Here is a 19,459-nt window from a genome sequence, read left to right as displayed (position 1 = left end):
AATAAATTAAATATAGTTGCTGATCGATTACCCATAACCACGTGGTGTGGCTGCCAGGTATGTACGTCCATGTGTCACTTTCTATTAATTAACTATTTCGCAGTATTTATCGTATGAGAAAATGGTCTGAGCATGTTTTAAACAGGCTAATTGCGTAAAGTACACTGACCAACATGCCTTTTGTTTAAAGCAAATCTGACATACGGTTTTCATAATATATCTATTTATATTTTCTTTTTATCTTATAGTTGTTATCAATAATCAACATGATCAATGTAGGTAATGAGTTCAACTGAGAGGGCTCATTAATATGTAATTTTTGCCAATATGTTGCTAAAAATCAATGCATAAATGTTCAGGGAATTTTTATTTAGCATACTTTTGCCTTGAAACTTGAAAGTGGATTATGTTCTAATGTATTATATAGTGAAGCCGTCCACGAATTTGCATATTTGCATAATTAATGAGTTAATTTGCGTAAATGCTAATTATTTATGTAAATTAGGATGGCTAGCTAATTAATTATGCATAAATTATCTGGAAGTCATCAGGAACATGCACTTTGACCAAGTTTGAAGCCAATACGGTATTTGGTTAAATAACAATGTTATGAACATCTATGCATTGCTTTTAGGAAAATATTGGTAGAAATTACATATTAATGAGCACTTTCAAGTCATATTAGATCATTAACTATATTGATTATTGATAAAAACAATACAATAAAAAGAAATGTTTGTATTATGAAAACCGTATGTCCGACTAGCTTCAAATTAAAACCATGTTGATTAGTGTTCATTTCCCTACTCAATTAATCTGTTAAAAATATGAATAGAGCATTTCCAAAAAGCCTCAAATACCACCTTTTTTGACAACCCGATTTCCATATTCTAGTATTTTGTCACTTTGCGGAATTTCCTTGAACGCATTGTCGTGTTGTGTCACGGAGCAGGCGGCCGGTCACCCAACATGGCATGGGATGGTCAGTAGCTAGTTTGGCCAGGAAAATGCCCCGTTTTACGTAAAACGGTAAATATTGGTAAGAAAATTAGTAAAATATACATATTGTTGTTCAAGGTAAATAAGGTCAAAAATCGGTAATCAATGAAAATATTTGAACACATTAATTAAAGCAATTGGCAGTGTTTCGGTCTATCGTGCTCTGATCACGAGTCTTTGCAACCTCCTTGTTCTGATATGCCTTGAATTTTCTCGTTTTCTATTTTTAACGAATAACTTCTGAACTGGTTGATTAAGATATGGCTTTCTAAATGACCACAAATTAAACACCTGTTTAAGTCGTCCATGACCATTTCGCAAGCTTAATTCATGTAATTAGTATAAATAATAGATAATGCAAACTAATTTTAATGAAGATTATCAAAATGGTTACATGACTTACCTACCTCTCCCATTTTTACTGATACACTGCAAAAACTTAGAAATCGGGACAGATTGGTGATTAAAATGTTTTAAACATATAAACACATATCACATTAAAGGGTTAAGGATCTAATCACTAAAATGTTTAAAATGCTAAACATTTAACTTTCTAAACACCAATTTCTCCCCGATTTCTAAACATTGTTTTTGTATATAATAATTTATTCTCAAAGATTCCTGCAGTCATTCAATATATTGTCATTTAATAGATTGCAACGTAAGTAATTAAGATGTCCATAATTTAAAACATTCTTAATTTTGTTAACGAACTTGATAATTGTCCCAAATTGATCATCCTCTCCTGACGTGAAGGCTGGACTTCTTTCTTACTTCCATCAATTCAAAACATTGTAGTTCTGATACCATAAAGCCATCTTAAAGCACCTGCACGAAGCTTGGCTCGGTGCTGTCCAATACATGAGGTACAGGTTACACTCCAGGAAATGGCTTGATCCAGCCAGCCTAACAACGGATCCTTGTGGCATTTCCACATGAGTTTCCGCGCGGACCAAATGTTTCAATGATACACAGGTGTAATGATGAAATAAAAGGTCACTTTGTGTCACGTTCATCAGACTGGAGATTTTCGTAAAATGTAGTTTTTATGTTAAAAATCTTAAAATCTTAATAGCCTACCTTGAATATTATAAATGCACCACGGGAAGTTAAAATTATTCGATAGCCGTGTTTTTATTTATTCATTATATAGGCCTATACCATGTCAGCTCAAAATAACAAACTTCTAAATTAACTACAACTTCACACTATAGTTTGTTTTTAACGAATATTGTTATTATTAATTTCAAAGATGAATTATTCATTGAATTATATGGTGACACTTCTGTCTTATTTCGTTCATTAATTCTTTAATTCATATGTATGCTATTCCATATAAATATTAAACAAACATGACGTTATCATATAGTTCTTAAGACGAAATATAAATACTGAAAATAATCATTATTTATACTGATAATAATAATATAAGGATATTGGACTTTAAAAATTTTAATGTTCGAATGCTTACTCTTTATGTTCACATAAGTCATTAAATTTCAATCATAATATCTATTGCTTGGCTTCATTGACGAAGCGTAACCTGTTTAGTCACAATGTAATGTGTACCAGTCAATAATCATATAATATTAAAATTATTAAAATTCCACGATTATTGATAGGTCTATAGACCTTTTTCCCTCTATCCCACAATGCACTATTCCAGGGGGGTATGACGTAGTTCATCAACCTCATAGATCGTGTGCATCCGATGGTCTTTGCCAGGCCGTTGCAATTATTTTGTCTTAATATGGGCATACTGATTCCATATATGCGGATTATCGTAAAGACCATCGATGTTACTAATTATGCAATTATTGAATACACGAGTGCTGCAGTTACGGAGCGATGCAGAACATCTGTGTAAGAGATTTTGTGTTCGTTTTATTTTCAACTCCGAAAAAAAAGTGAAACGGACGCCGGTAAAATACCACTGCGTGTCCCGTCATCAGTTTTTCACCATTAGGTCTATAAAATGTATACAAAGTTAGGTTTCAATAACGGGAAACTTTTTGGGTGAATACACCATGTCCATAAGGCATAGAAATGTTGTTTTTGCCCCGAAAGGTATCAGTGATCGTGGCGCCATTATCATCATTATCGGGGATTCCTTTTTTTGTGATGAAGGCACCAGTCGAAATGTCCGTATTCCAGACTGTAATGAACATAACTCTGTACTCCCCCGGGGAGATGATGTATTTTGCGACACTCATACCCCCCTGGAATAGTGCATGACGGGAAAGAGGGAAAAAGGTCTATAGGTTACGGATGCACGGGAATACCTGCGTTGCACACCGTAGGATCTCGAGTGCACTGGCCAGCTAAATTATTCAATTACAAAAATGCTGAGGATAGTAACGGTCTAGACTATTGAAACCCATTAAAAACAGGAGGTCGTGCAACTGTCTTATAATTATATGTTGATTCTATGGTATTACAGTACTATTACCAATTAAGTACATCATATTCTGGTAAGTAAAATTAATTTATCAATTATTAAGTAATAAAAAAAAACTAATATCAACTTCTATCACCGCCGATCGATAAAAAAGCAGTAACATCTTTTTCCGTGTGGCAAGGTGACTTTAGGGGAGGGGAGCACGATAGATGAAATTTCAACTTGGGCTGAAATGTGCATGCCTATATCCAAAAATCGGGGCAGGGGAGAGATATCCAAAAGTCTGGGCAACTGCCCCTTAATTGGCTAAGCCACTGCTAACTTTACACTTTTAGAATTAATTAGTCAAAAACGTGGTCTAATTGGACTACTTTAAAATTTGTCATGCAAGATAATTTTGTTTTAATTCAAGAAATGCTGCTGAAATTGTATATACACCACTAAATGTTTTTGAATTAAAAATATTCCCAAATGAAACATATTAGCTAAATCTTATAATCCTTTATTTAGTTGACCATATTTATGAATTAAGGCCCAAAAATATGCATTTTTAGGGTGTCACATGCTGTGACAATCAAGTCTAAAGGCTTGTATATCTAATTTCAACTTATGCATTCTATATTTTGGAAAAGATATGGTTCCTTCTTATAATCAATCATTTAATTTAACACGAAAAAGTGAAAATTATAGCTAAATTTCAGTATATTAATTCAAGATTTTGAATGCTTTGACTTGTTCCAAGTCTTTGATTTTAGTGACTCGACTGTCAGAAAACATGCCGAAAATTGGCGCTTTCTTCAAGAAATAAGTAAATTATTGAACTTTTTCTTTCAACTTCAGTTAGTACTAAATGAATGATTAGGATTTAGCTATGCTTCATTTGGCAGAACTTGATAATATTTTTTTTGAATTCCAAACAAATTAGTGCTGTATTTTTCTGGAATGTGGAGTAAGAGCATATACATAAGTCATAATCACATATGATTATAATCCAAACGGGTTTTTTTTTGGGGGGGGGGGGGCAGACTTCTAACTTATCATTTTGAATTGAAATAGCAGACTGGGTCAGGGTCATTAGTACGTATTTGACTAAGCACAATTACATTGCGATTGTCTTGTTTTCTCCTTTTTTTCACATTTCTGATCCACATCTCTTTCGTGCTATTATATAGCGAGACCCAAATACATCATGTTGTTTTACCATGACGGGCTGACTTTAATCTACACTTATCACGCACATCTCTAATTAACTTCATTTCCATCCATTTTCTCAATGTCTGATATATCTATTTTCATTTCATATTTGACATATTTTGCTGCATTTTCCAAATTGTGGCATTTTTATATAATTTGATGCTCAAGTCGCCAACAGTGATCAGCGGAGACGATCAGTACGATTCACTTCCGATAACAGGGCGATGACGTCACGGCGATGGTGAGCATTATTTTGTTCTATTGGAATGCGCGAGAACAAAAATGCTTACAATTTAATTGTATTGATTGAAAACAAAGTGATGTCCTTCTGCAAAAGAAGAAGAAGAAGGAAAAAAGAGGATAACGCAGAATTATTATGTGGTTCATGTTTTTGTGATTTTCAAACCGACTACTTCAAGACATCCAATATTAATGGCTCGGAAATCCTTTTGAATATTTTAAACATTCCATTTAAAATTGATTTGCTTCACCAACCAAGAAATGACCTGATTTAGTATGGGTTATTCCGACATATTATTGTAATGTATTGCGGGTTATTCCAAAATATACGGTAATATACAATTGAAAAAAAAAATTGTTTATGTAGCGCTTTTTGTTGACGTTGTTTTGACATCTACTAACAAATTACCGATTGATCATGATCAGAAGTCGCTAGTGCATGACCAGCGTCAAATTGTTACTATTCATTAATAATCGAACTCAAGTCGACGACCGCGATACTATTAAATCACGGCCGAACATGAACCGGAGAATTGAACTCATTCTTGATCTCGTTTCTGGTACTGAAACATTCAAATATTTAAAATGTGCAGTCAAAATCCACACAACTTGTTAACACTGGTTAACAAACGTTGTACTAGAGATGGGACATAATTTTCAAAGCTAAAATCGTACCTGAAAAAACTGCTCGCGAGCCAGGTTCACTTCCATGCTAAATGAGTACATTTTGCGCCTAATTTTAACACTCAGATCAAAACAAGAGTATAATAATATGCAAGCATTGTGTGTGGTTTTATCCAACATTTCTGAAATAATAATAATAATAAAAATGGTTTTTCATTTCTCAGATCTACATCTATCTCATACTCAAAAACGTTGCCGAAGCAATATCTACTTGAAAAACAGTGCGGTGGAATTGAATGAAAAATAAAACACACATTATAGCCTACATATAGAGCTATATAGGCACTAAAAATCTTACAAAAAAGTCAACTGTTTTGAAGGCTGAAATATTGGTGATGTTGAGAGTGTTTGGTGAGAGATCATTTCACTGAACTATTGTACGGGGCCAAAAATTGAATTTATAACTTAGCTGCTGATTCTGGATCTCATAATTCTGTATTTAGCTGGATGGTATCTGGGATGGTAGGCCTATTGTGATAGTGTTGTTATCAATCTGAAGTTAGACGTATTCTGGTTTGGGAATTGCAAGAGACCCATGTTGTATTTTAAAAATAGTCGTAAGCCGGCCTTGTTTTCTTCTTTGTTCCAGTGCTATTGCAATTGAGAATCTGTGTCTCAACTACTATTTCCATGGTGTCACGGAGCCTTCTGTTCTGTTGTAGCTCTTGGTAACAAAGCGCGCTGCCCTGATGTACTGTACTATCATCTCAAGACGATGGATATCCGATGATGTAAAAGGGTCCCATACAAGCGTATTCTAACTAAAGCTGTGTGTGTGGTAAATTATGAATGTTTTGCTATTATATGCGATAATGAAAGCTAATAAATGCTCATTTGGTTAGATATCAATAACCTATAATCGCAAGTGATATGTTCATTTCTATACAATATTGTGATGAACACTTGTCGTTATTTTAAGTGGTTAATCTTCCTGAATATATCCTTGGCACGTCAGAGCATACAGAGTAAATCCAATATCGAGCAAAATAGATCATAGCCTAATCGATTTAAATGCATAACACATAAATAAATCATCACAATCCAATTGTTTCTTTGGAAATGTTACGTCTACATGCAAATAGACTGTTGTGGTCATTTAATAAATATTTCGACAGTTATAATAGTATTTAAAAATCGCACAATAGCAAAAATGTGATTACATTGTTGTTGGATTCTCTGGGTCCGATGCTTTACAAGGACGGCTCCTATCATGCACGCCTTGTGGATGAACAAGGGTGACTTTAAAATTGATTTACACAGTATCATGAGTCCGATCCGATGTGGGAGCCAGGACTAATTGAGGGGAGGGGCACTGGGTCTGATTCTTTGAGGGAGAACTAGTGGTTTTGATATTATTCTATAGAATTAGGCCATGCCAAGTGCTCCTATGATCATGATGATGCTACTTCATTTCCTACGCCAATGCATAGTAGTACTTCTACGTGAGTACACCAGTTAAATCAATCACCGTAGAGTACTGTAACGTAGTTTCAATTGATCGAATTGGCGTACGCGTAGGCCTAAGCATTGATGGGGAAAATTCACGTCACAACTATCCCTCCATTCACGTCCGAGAGCACGACGTCCACGTCCATTATGTGTTACATGAAATATCCCCTGTCGGTCCGCCTCCCCCGAACAAATCCATCAGTATATATTTAAATTATCATCAAAAGAGCCCATATTTTTCGAAATCTTTTCTGATGCTGCACATCGTCCACGCCAGGTAAAGAATAAAGCACGTGTCTTTATAATTATACTGCCCGCGCCGGCTGCTGAGAATAGCTTCTATTTACATATACTTATACTCCGCGCTCGGTGAAAGATTGGTTAAAAACAATCATTGGCTAAAAAGCAATCGCTAATAGCTCAGTTCTTGTAAAAATTCGAAGACATATATTATCTTAATCTGTTGATGATGATAGAATGAAATCATTTCCAATCTAAGAATAGTTATATATTCAAATAGTAGTTTCAACTACCTGGCCCTGATCACACTGATGATGCCGGGTGATGATGAAACACCAACTGAAGATCAAATGTGACAATTGATGTTTAGAATGTGCCTTGACTGACTTTGGAACACTTTTAACATGTTTAATAGAAAACCACTATAACCATGATAACACCGGATTGTTTTCCTGTGGGTTTGCATTTACACTGCAGTATGAAGGAACGACACTTATGTTCAATGTTGACCCCCACCCCTTAACAAGTGTTTGTGAATGGTCGCTTACAGTCCTGGTGCAGGAGTCTTGTGACAGAGCAGAGAATTGATACGAGAACTCGTTGATATTGCAATTGAATGGGGGAGGGGAGGGCATTGGTCTAGAAGTAGAGAGGAGGTAGTGGATACTTGAGATCCGGAGATGTGCTGTAGTTTTTTGAAGTTTTTTATTCCCTGTTCTTGGAACTGGTGGAGGGAGAAAAAACATACACAATGGGCCACCAGTTCCCAACGATCATGAATTAAAACATAATATTATAGTCAAAATTTTTAAGAACAGGTACAAAGGACAATCACAAAAGAGACAAAGACGATGGACAAAGAGAACGTTCACTCTTACAAACAAAACACAAGCACCAGTCTTGTGTCAAACAAGTGCACACATTACTTGGTTACACCCATCTTGATCCTGCCATAATCAGTTTGAAAATAATTGAAGAAAAGGACAACAATTTAAGATGCTTCAAGATCAATGGTCCATTTTTTGAAATGGAGCCGCAGTTTACCTTTACTTTCAGCAATTTTATACTCAATTTTCTGCTTCAATTTGACCATATTCAGAAAAGCATTGAAACTAAGGTTAGTCTGTTTAAATCTGCACTTATGAATGTAAAATTTAAGGCACAGAAAAAGGAAATTAATACACAGGTCATGTTCTGAGGTATCCCTGATACCAAACATTTTATCAAATTTGGAAAATGTAAAAGAATCCCCAGTGACACTGTTGATATAAAAACATATGTTAGTGGCTTTATATATATGTCAAATTTGGTGTCAAAACAATTGCACGATCGAGTTTCTCTGTGCAACGATAAATTCATCTTTGTTGTCGCTTGCAGAAGGTATTGAGACTTTTGGGACACCCTATACATCATGAAGACGTTTTTAAAACGTCTGATATGAAAAACTAGTTTTTTAGTAGTAGGAGGATGTAGTAAACAATGGAAATTTAAGGATTACCACATCATATTTTGGATGATTACAAAAATGACAAATTTCTTTTTATTTTAATAAGAACAAATTCAAATCTTTTCTCAATCTATTGTAAAATGTCTGTAAAGATGATCTAGCATTAATGCCTGTTTTGACATGGTCTTTCGTCAACAAATAGCCATTAAGTCAATAGCCAAGTGGAGATGTACCTGATGATCTTAAAACAGCTAAAGTAGTTCCCATCAACAAAAATGAAAACCCTCAAATATTTGGTAATTACGTTAAGGAGAATACACGAGAAACTGTTGATTCTTGAATAACAATTCTCGAGCGTTTAGTATATAATCGTACTTACGATATTTTTATCCAAGCATAATATTTTGTGTAAAAAACAATATGGTTTTTGCACTAACCATTTCACATACATGTCTGTATTAGATATTGTAAATGATATCAGCAGGGCAATTGATAATGGAATGTACACCATAGGTATTTTTTGGACTTATCCAAAGCCTTTGATACCATTGATCATAATATATTGTTTCTAACAAAAACAATACGTTTCGTAAGACAGAGTACCGTAAAATGGGGGTAACTTTGGGCACTTTTCAGAGTTTTTAAACCACTGCTTCCAAACAAAACCAATTATATTCTAATTAACTCTTTTTTATGACATTAGGGTTCCCTTCTACACCTTGAAGATGAAAAACATTTTTAAATAATTTTTTAAGGGTGCCCTAGGGGTTAAAATAGCCTGACCAAAGTTACCCCGCATTTGGGGCAACTTTGGTCAGAGTATAGTTGATAAAAATTCCTTTAAAAGGAAAGCCAGCCTCAATGTAGAAGAGGTCTTGTAATTAGTTTTGGTCAATGTGAAAGGCATTTTTAGGATCACGCTTACATCTACATGACAGTCCACCAAACCATCAACGATGAGAACATGCACACTGAAACAGCAGAAAACATTAATTCCTAATCTCATGTCAACTCTTTTAATTCATTACATGTACTCCAAATTGTTCTGGTCTGTTTGTTTTGTTGTTGTTGTTGTTGTTGTTGTCGTTGGTTTTTTGTCTTTTCAGCTTTTTACCCACGATATCTCAATTTCCAATTTTGTAATACCAGAACTTACGAACTCAATATCTTCGCTTAGGAATGTCCGATTTCACTGCTTTCGATATATACACTGCCGGTTTGAGTTAACTTACATGTACATTTTATTTTAAAATAACTTAATTAATTCGCAATGTATAGTTTAAGCCTACTATATTATAATAGATAGTGGCCAGCACATTTATAAAAAACTGGTTACTCACTACAATCTTCACTCTTAAACTGTGTTTTTCTGAATGTGCTGATCATGTTGATTGCTAGTCGGAAACTCCTGCGAAGCTATGGACATGGCATCTTACATACTCCATTCTATAACAGTCTGCCTAGTGCCTTGTGTGTTTTCTCTTCAATCATTTTGTTGGAAAAAGAATTGATCTTCGCTGTATATGGGCAAATTGTTGTTTTTTATGATTTTTGACCCCTTGCAAATTACTTAATTACGTAATTAAGCAACTATCCTTGTTCACAAATATCGATTTTTATTTTTTCTGAAAAAAGTGTAAAAAAATGCTCTAATTTTTGGTCAAAAATGCCAATTATTTCGTCAATTTTGAGGAGATTGGACATCAGAGACTATTATTTCTTCCAAATATATGACTTAACAAAATGACACCAAATATGACTAAAAACAATATTGCTCGGTTTGAAAATATGGCACCTCATTTGTTTGGCTCGAAATTAAAAGGGGTTAACGTGATCAGTGAAAACAAACATTTAAATAGGAATCTATTCTTTATGCAAATCACACATTATTGCTTTAATGACACAAGAAGTACAGGGCGCTATGGGTTTGGGATTTTCTTTTGCTACATTAGTGGAACCAATGTTTTTTGGCATCCTTAAACCTGAAAGTTGTAATTGGTTCCAATTTTTCTATGCCCCCCCCCCCCCCCGTGGTTCCCACGAGGGGTCGAAGGTCACAGTGGAGAAAAAAATAATCTCAGCATGTTGTAACGTATTTCAAATTGTTCCTCTCATCACACGGAATAAAAAAAAGTCAATCGTTATATCTTTCTACGGTGCTTAGTTCAGGAGTTATAAGGTCGAATAGGTCAAATGTCAAAACTTTCATACACAAAGGTCAAAATTTTAAAAAATGGTCCGATGTCATTGAAATTGGTGTCAAATTACTGCCGTTAACATAAGAAATCTGAAACATGTGCTTAATTCACAATTTTGGTGCAATTTGTATTGCCATGTTAATGCAGCCAAAGTCTAATAGAAATATCATGTGCATGCATAACCTTTAACTCATCATCGTCCGATTCCGAGGTTGAACATTTCTCAAATATATTATTTTCCTATTTCGTTTGTCGAGAGGAGCAATTTGAGACAAAACGCGAATGAAGCGGTGCATTTAGAAAATTTGGCATCTATGCATGATATATTTGCCATTTGGCATAATTTACTCTTTAACTCCTGAACTAAGCGCCCTAGTGTAATATGGCAATTGACTTATATATTCCTAGCGATGAGAGGACCAATTTGAGAACAACATATTACAACATGATAGAACAAATTTTATATTTTTCCCCATTATGACCTTCCGACCCCTCGTGGGAAGCATAGGGGGTATAGAAAAAATGGAACCAATTCTACTTTTATCATTTTTCCACTTATGTAGTAAGACAAAATGCTAACTCAAACCATAGCGCCCTGTACTAAAGTGCGAAATACTCTGGGAAACCTATAGTATTCAGAAACGAAATTAAACTTAAAACTGTTAAAGAAAGTTGGACAACAATCGCCGGCTCAGTTTCATTTAGAATTCACACCCCACCAATATAATACTATGTTCTACACCCTACTCTCAATTGGTTGAAAAAGTAACAAGCCCCGCCCACATGTTGTGTGCCGAAACTTTTTGCGTAGTCATGGTAGTCTTGTGCAGATCAAATTCTAATTCATGGTAATTCCATTTTGTAGTGCAGGGAGGTATTGATGCTTAGCTGTGAATTCCCTCTCTAGTTTTATCTATAGTTTCTGTGAAAGCAAACGACAGGTGGCGCAGTATATTCTCACCGGTAGGTGCGCGGGCGGACATGCTTGGCTAGACTAACTTCTGATTGTGTTTTTGCCCGTCACCGCCTACTCCACCACGGAATTTGCCAATAAGAATAAAACACTCGGCTGATTCCAGTCAGATGAATGTAACGTCACCAAAGAAGCAATACAGGAATATAATAATATTGAGTAACTGCAGATTTGCGTTTATCTGTATAGAGATTGGCACTAATTTGGATTAATTTATTTCGTTGGATTTTGCGAAGGATCGGAGTTCTCTATCTGAGACAAGATAATACACTTTTCACCTCAAGTGGACGTCGCTGATACTGTGACGGCCTTTCAGGCCGAGGTTGCAAGGAATATAGAAGGTGATTTACATTTTTAAAACTTCGAGCCATCTGGAAAAGTTCAGTGCGCCTTTTTTCTTAAAATTCTTGAAGGTGCAAATATGATACGACGATGCTATCCCTATATGATTATGATGTGTACAATATAATTTACAACGTGAACCGAGAAGGCTGTATATCAAGATTTAAAGAAGAATAAATGCCGTGAATACTTCACTAACGATCTTTTTGATATGGATTATAACTCAATCTGAAATTGGAATATGAATCTTTAGAGGTTCAAAGGACCTATTTTCTCTGTATGCTTAACGACTTGAACAGTTATATCAGGATTTTTTATTACGGTTTATAAGGTTGCTCACAAATGCCTTTGTCTTTTGACTACTATGACTATGATGTCGAATTAAAATTTCAAAGCATCAGGCTTGTCGAGGAAGATGTTTTCCTGGTTTTTTTTAAAAATAAATGTATACGCCCGTAATTATGTTATATCGTTAGATCGCAGAATATATTATATGTATTTAACTATCAATGTGTTTTAGCTTATTCAAGAGAAATTGTGAAAAATTGTTCGTTTGTTTTTCAACTTCAAAGGCTGCTGAAAAATATCCAAATTAAATGAGGTAAATTAAGGCAAACAGTTGCAAGGATGGCAATATGAGTATCAGCTTACGCAGGTGCCATAAATGGTATCCGAAGGGCGGAGCAGTAGATGTACCATATGCCCATCTAATGGCATTGATTTTTTTTTTTGCGATAATATTGATAGTAGTAAAAAACATATTTACGAAAATCATCTGTTAATTTTCCCAAATTATTTTCGTATGACTGGCGACTGTATTGCGAGTTTAACTAGTTTTATAATAGAGCAACATGCGACACACCAGTGGCGCAGGTTTCTTTTAAACGTTTGGGGAGGGGGAGGAGGAGGATGGTGTTGGTGAAGCAGAGTGAATAGACTGTCTTTCGCTTCCATATTAACTTTTCTATAACAAATGCTCGTGAACATTTGCCATTTAGAAGTTAAAATGGTCAAATATGCCGTCAAAATTGGCAAATTTTAAGGTGAAATGGTTATACATGTTATACGACAATAATTTAGTAAAAAAGGAGTTTATTTACTCTTATAAAAATGGTTCATGGTGTTCTACAAGGATTCTAGGAAATTGCAAGAACCCAAAAGCGGTTCTTTCTGACATTAAAAGAACCTTTTCATGTCTAGTGGTTCTCTCTGACCTTTTCAGAACCTTTTTAGCTGTAAATAATATTTAAGGTTCCACTTGGGACCATATTTTCTAAGAGTGTTTTTGGAGGGTCCTTCAAATATAAACATGATAGAAAGGGGAAATATTATTAATTAAGCATGATTTCTTAGTTTAAAATGAAATAACGTTACCCTCTCGTTAAATGTTCACAGATAATTTACTTTTGGGATAGACCAACCAACTCGTCATCGGAGAGGTGGATAGGAGCAAACACAAGGGGCGTTATTTAGGATAAACACATAACACCTTAGTTAATATGGATAAGGTGATTCGTCTAGCCACTGTTGTGGCATACTTCACAACCTTGTTTTTATGCGTCACGAATGGTAAGAACATTTATCTGTTCATGTTACAGCTCATAATTACGGTGATGATCTATAAGCATAACATAATATATATATATATATATTAAACTTACAAAGCATGAATAGCACATTAGCCCACAGTGTGCCTCTCTCATTTGGGTTTTTCAATATTCATGAAGGTTGTATGGAGTAATATAATACTTTATAGAGACCCATTTGCTATTCATATCGTCCAATTATCAGATATGATTTAATATCATTGAATGCATGCTTGTTAAATCTGTAAAAAGGAAGAATGTCGTAAGTGGTTCATTAGATTTAACGCTGTAGGTTCTTTCATCAGATCATGGATGAAAGAGATCTCCATGATCAGATTTATAGGTGCAATGTATAATACTGCAAATTGTGCTTTTATGGGTTTTTATAAATACGAAATTTTTTTGTACTTCGTTCAAGTGGTATGAAAAGCAGAGATATTGTCAACCGATGATCTATAATACATAGTAATCTACATAATATTTTCTGACAAAAAATAAGGCTTTCACTACAACTGAATAATAACAAAACTATTTTCCTGTATTTCCAGCAATAACTGAAATAAATCTTCTGCGAGAAGTAGGGCTTTCAGCGGACATGGTAGGTGTAAAGCCCGCCACTGGACCCGATGGACAGGATGCTTTTAAATTAAAACCCAGTAAAAGAGACATCAGTGCTAGTTTAGAGAGAACCAGGGAACTCCTCGCCGTTCTTACTCGTCAAGACACTGGTTTTGTTGTTGCGGCAAGTGTTCAACAAGACCCTAGAAATAGAGGCACTATTGTGTCTATCGATAAAAATTTTGACACAAGAGCCTTTGCTCTTCACATCGACAGAAGAACCAATGAAGCTATACTGCAATATACAACCTTGGATACCTATAATAGGCCATTTGAAGCGTCGCTTTATTTCGACAGGTTACATGAGAATTCAAATAAAGCATTAAAGGAATGGCACACCTATATACTGGAGATTAACAACAACCTGGCTACCATTTATGTGGATTGTGAGTTGCGAGGCATGCGCAATTTGGAAAGCGCTTTTTATAGGGATTTAGACATTAACGATGAATGGCATTTACGAATCGGGAAAGGAGTCGTAGGAAAAAATGATATTGCCGATTTCAGGGTAAGTTTGTTTGCTTGAAGCTAATTATTATTAAACCTTTTATCATAAAGCAGTTTATTCGGAGTAAACATGTGACAAATGACTACAGACAATAATTAACAGATTAATGAACAATCGCGGACCCATGCCGGAGTTTGAAATTAGCGCGGTGCTCAAAAGTTGTTATGCAATTGGCTGAAAATATGTTGATATACCATCATTTTGCAAATTTACCGGGGCGCCCTCCCGGTCCGCCACTGATGAGTTATGTACCACACTCTAAATTTTGCAACGGACAATGTAGTTGTGAACAAAATGGTTGAACCGTTTGTTGCACTGACTTGATGCTACGTACTTTGAATAAACCTGTGTACATAATAGTGCATTGGCAATATAAATCCAACTATTGATATTGCACTGACACATAATTGTCCCGAAAATATAAACGCATACTTTCGGGACAACTGTGTGTTAGTGCACTAACATCATAGTTGTCCCGAAAATACATGGTGTAATTTGTATAACGAGCAAAGAAATTGTCTTCTAACAATTACGAGCCCTTAACCAAAATACTAATTTTGACACATTAATGGTAATTATATCATAATAAGCACTGCATGTACACAGGTTTATTCAAAGTATGTAGCATCAAAAGAGTGCAACAAACGGTTCAACCATTTGTTCACAACTACATTAACCGTAGCAAAATTTAGAGTTCAGTTGCTGTACGCAATATCAAAAGACTGAAGTATTTAAATTTTGCAGTACTTTTTATTTGGAAAACATCACCATCATCTCAGAAATGAATTTTAAATTTTTGAATCGAATCTCTGCCTTTGCTTACAATGATAATCGTATGGGCTTTCCACCATGTCCACGTAGAGCATAATGCGTTGGGTACATGATGCAAGAGCATCTTCGCCTTAGTTCATTAAAATAGTATTTTGCTGAGCGTTTATATTATGCAAGAATGCTCTCAATATCATGGTGATGTTCCTGTACCGTCCAATTTATTTGTGCTATTTGAATGACGGTATAATAATGTTTTACGATATTTTGTTTAGGAAATCAAGAGTACAATTTTATGTTTATGTGTATCTTGTTATTTGCAGGGAAACGTCGATAGCGTCTCAATGTACATTGGTACAAACGCCAGACCTGTTCTAGTCCAAAAGGGATGTCTATCTTTTCAAACTGAACCAATACCTATCGAACCAACTGACCCAATCGAAACCCAACCACCAGTGAAAACATCCACACCCAAGAAAAAAGGAAAGAAGAAACCACGAACTCAACGACCACCAATCCCCGATGCTAAACAACCAATACCTGATGCTAGCACAACATCCGGAATAAATAGTCCAGTAGTATCTCCTGAAGTAGCAACTCCTGAAAATAAAGTGCCCGGGGTACCTCCATCTAGTCTTGGAGTAACACCCGGCCGACCTAATCTTCAGGATATAGTGACGGGTGAAGTTGGACCTGGTGTAGTGATAGGCACAGAACGTGGAGATATTCCAGAAAATGATATATTTCTGGATAGTTGGCAGTTCAGTCATAATCCTGTTATGGTAGACCCGGAATTTTTCTTCCGACATGGTAAGTAAATGTTTTACACATATCAATGAAAATTAGACAATCAAAATTATAGTAGAGTGTAATAACTGTTATTTACATTCCCGGTTACGTCTATGTCAATGGGTTGTCTTTTTTACAAGCCTTACTTGTTGATAGATGGAACCGGTGGAAAAATACATGTTCAAAATTGCATTGTTATTTTTTTTTTAAAGATCACTTATTTTGTTGTTAAAGCATGAACTTATTTCTATCAATTTATTGAATTAATTAGGCTCTTTTATTTGTATTGTTTAATGAGAATCAATTTTGAAGTCTAATTTGATGACATTTCAAACTGATATTTAGTGTCAAATCTCTTGTGTTGAGTGGGCGGTTAATGGTTACGTATTGCAATACCGTAAGTAATTGGCTTCCCGTACCTTAATTGAAGTTCACCATCGATAGCACAAGAAATGTGTGTTAATGAGAGTTAACATGACACCCTTTCGAAGACGCTTATCCTTTTGGAAATAAAAGTAATAATATTTACATGCTTACAATGTAGTGGAAAAGCCTTACAGTTTTGATAAGCTCGTAATCGGCGGGCCTTATCACATCGCGTATTAATATCAATATATTCTATTTGAAGAATTTTCTTGTGACATCGCGCCAGAACTATTACAAATTATTAATTGACCTGTACTTTGTCTACGTTCTTTAACACGCAAAATATAGACCAGGCAGATCAACTATCACTCTTAACGTGGGTCTACTTTAAGGCGCAGTGATAAATGCCTAATAATTTCCGCCGATTACGAGCTAATCAAAGCTGAGACGAATTAAAGTATAATGTGATCATGCACTTTTACATGGTCAGAGGCTGGTTAAATCATATAAAATTTGCAGTCAACTCTAATCGTTATTGTTAAAGAAGTTCAATTTCTTTTAGAAATGTAATGACCAATGTTTTTACATTGAATCACCATTGAATTAACCAGCTTTCACCTGTTTGAATCATGGAAGCAAGAGACAATAATTGCATGTTTGAACCAGGTGCCGGTGAAACCTGTTAAGACTCGGACTCACCAAAATGACATTTAATTAAACTGGTTGTTACGACATTAAGGGCTTTTCTAGCCTTCATATTTATTTAAAATCACGAGTCAAATGCGCGAGTTAAGTCCGATTCAAGTCCGACCCTGACTCCACATCGCAGCGCGATGCGATTTCGGTCCGCGATCATGGCGATGGGGTTGGATTTTGTTCAACTTTATAGCATCACGCTGTGATATCGCAGCCGTGCACGCTTGTGATTGGCTGCTGCAAAATAAAGGTAGGCAGAATGACCATAAAAGGAGATGCAGGCCCCACATGCTTTTAAACAACTGGCAGCATCGTGCGATGAAATTGAAATGTACATTTTAATTTCATCGCGCGATGTTGCGATGTTTTAAAAGTTGAGAGTCTGTGTGTGGAGACGGAACACTGTAAAAAAAATCATATATTTTGAAATGACTTTCTACGGGACATGCGTCTGTTTTCAAACATAATAGGCTATACATGATACACGTGGCTATAGGTTTAGTATTATATTGGCATTAAACAAGTTACGTAAAACAACTTCCTATCTTTAAAAATACTGTCTTAATTGATCTAATCCGTGTAATACTTACCCAAAGTTACCTAAGACTATTGTGTAAAAAAGTACGTAAGGTTAGTTGTTATATTTAATAATGCGTTTTCATATATTACATTTTTGTAACACGCTTTTCATCGCCACAGAAAACGAGAGTATTTTCGATTACTTTTTCTGTACGTATGTTCCAAATATGTTCAGTATATCCGTTCCTTTGTTATAGATCTCCTAAAATAATGATTTTTTAAACTTCTGCATGTATCTATTGAACGTTTTATTAAGTTTCTGTACTTTGTTCACACCCTTTCATTTCCACTGCTATACTAAAGCAAGTGAAAAGTAAGTCATTGTTGTCTATAAAAGTCTGCTAAACCATGTAAACTGTTAATGTGTTGTAGTCTTGTTATCTGCCGTGTGATCAACCAGCAATGCATTCATCTTCATCATGTTCATAAGGTTGGACAAGAGCAAAATTGGTCAAAAGATGCAAGAACGTGATTAGCCATTATCATGATTTTGGGATTAATAAAATATTGGGTCAGAGGGCACAAAAGTTACTCATCAAAGTAAAAAAAACACCTATTTATCTTTTGGCGATTTACACTTTTGCGGTCCGGATTTGAACAATTAATAAAACAAGCATAAAAATTAGAGAATTCCTTTAGGCTTGTCAGCTTACCGTTCTGGGGATTTTATACTTGAAGATCAAACTTCTGATCAGGTTTGATCTCTCTAAAATGACATCTCAAGAGAATCTGTGGGCTTCAACGCGTAATTTCCTCACATTACGTCAATCACTTCCCTTGCTTAAGGCCCGGGCTTAAGGTGAACAACTGTCAGTACAAGTTCGCATCGAGATTTGAAAATGCGTTGATGTGGAAAAATCATAACAAACGTTATTTGTCACAAGGTTGGTCATAAAGTGGTCTTTTTGGTCATAGGAAGCTTACAACCAACACAAATACTCCGGGCATATACTTCGTACAGGAAAAAGTTCAACGTTCCATTTATCTATGTATTTTCCTCATTTTTCTCGTGTTTCGTGATTTATATTATCTAGCCTATATCTTATTAATCCATTTATGTTTGTTTTTAATTTAACGTGGGAGAAATAAACGGAATGGTATAATTGTTGTGCTTCAGTATTCGCAAAGGTATCTTTAAATAATTATGCTTCATCTGACGTAAACGCGCATCCTAAAACACTCACGATAACAATTGTTAATCAGCTTGTCATTTAATGAACATTTAAAGTAAAGAAATATAACTCTTTAACGTCAACACGGTCAAAGACAAAATACTGGTGTAAATTAGAAATAAAATTAGACGTTCCATTTACTCCTGTTACCTAGTTCTCAGTAGCCTGTAGTAAATACACAAAATGGAAATCATTTCAGTGGTATACTACATA

General features: G+C 35.1%; 1 protein-coding gene across 1 annotated transcript in view; it reads left to right on the top strand.

Annotated features, from left to right (window-relative positions):
* The first annotated feature begins 11,927 nt into the window (after positions 1-11,927).
* The window catches only part of LOC140152994 (thrombospondin-1-like), a 35,908-nt gene continuing 28,376 nt past the window's right edge, over positions 11,928-19,459 (top strand). Inside the window, 5 exon segments of the mRNA XM_072175563.1 lie at positions 11,928-12,163; positions 13,560-13,733; positions 14,299-14,876; positions 15,968-16,454; positions 18,195-18,224. Of these exon segments, the coding sequence (XP_072031664.1) occupies positions 13,664-13,733; positions 14,299-14,876; positions 15,968-16,454; positions 18,195-18,224 (1,165 nt within the window). The 5' untranslated portion in view covers positions 11,928-12,163; positions 13,560-13,663.

Source organism: Amphiura filiformis, chromosome 5, assembly GCF_039555335.1.
Source record: "Amphiura filiformis chromosome 5, Afil_fr2py, whole genome shotgun sequence".
Lineage (NCBI taxonomy): Eukaryota > Metazoa > Echinodermata > Ophiuroidea > Amphilepidida > Amphiuridae > Amphiura > Amphiura filiformis.
This window is presented reverse-complemented; position numbering and strand designations above follow the sequence as displayed.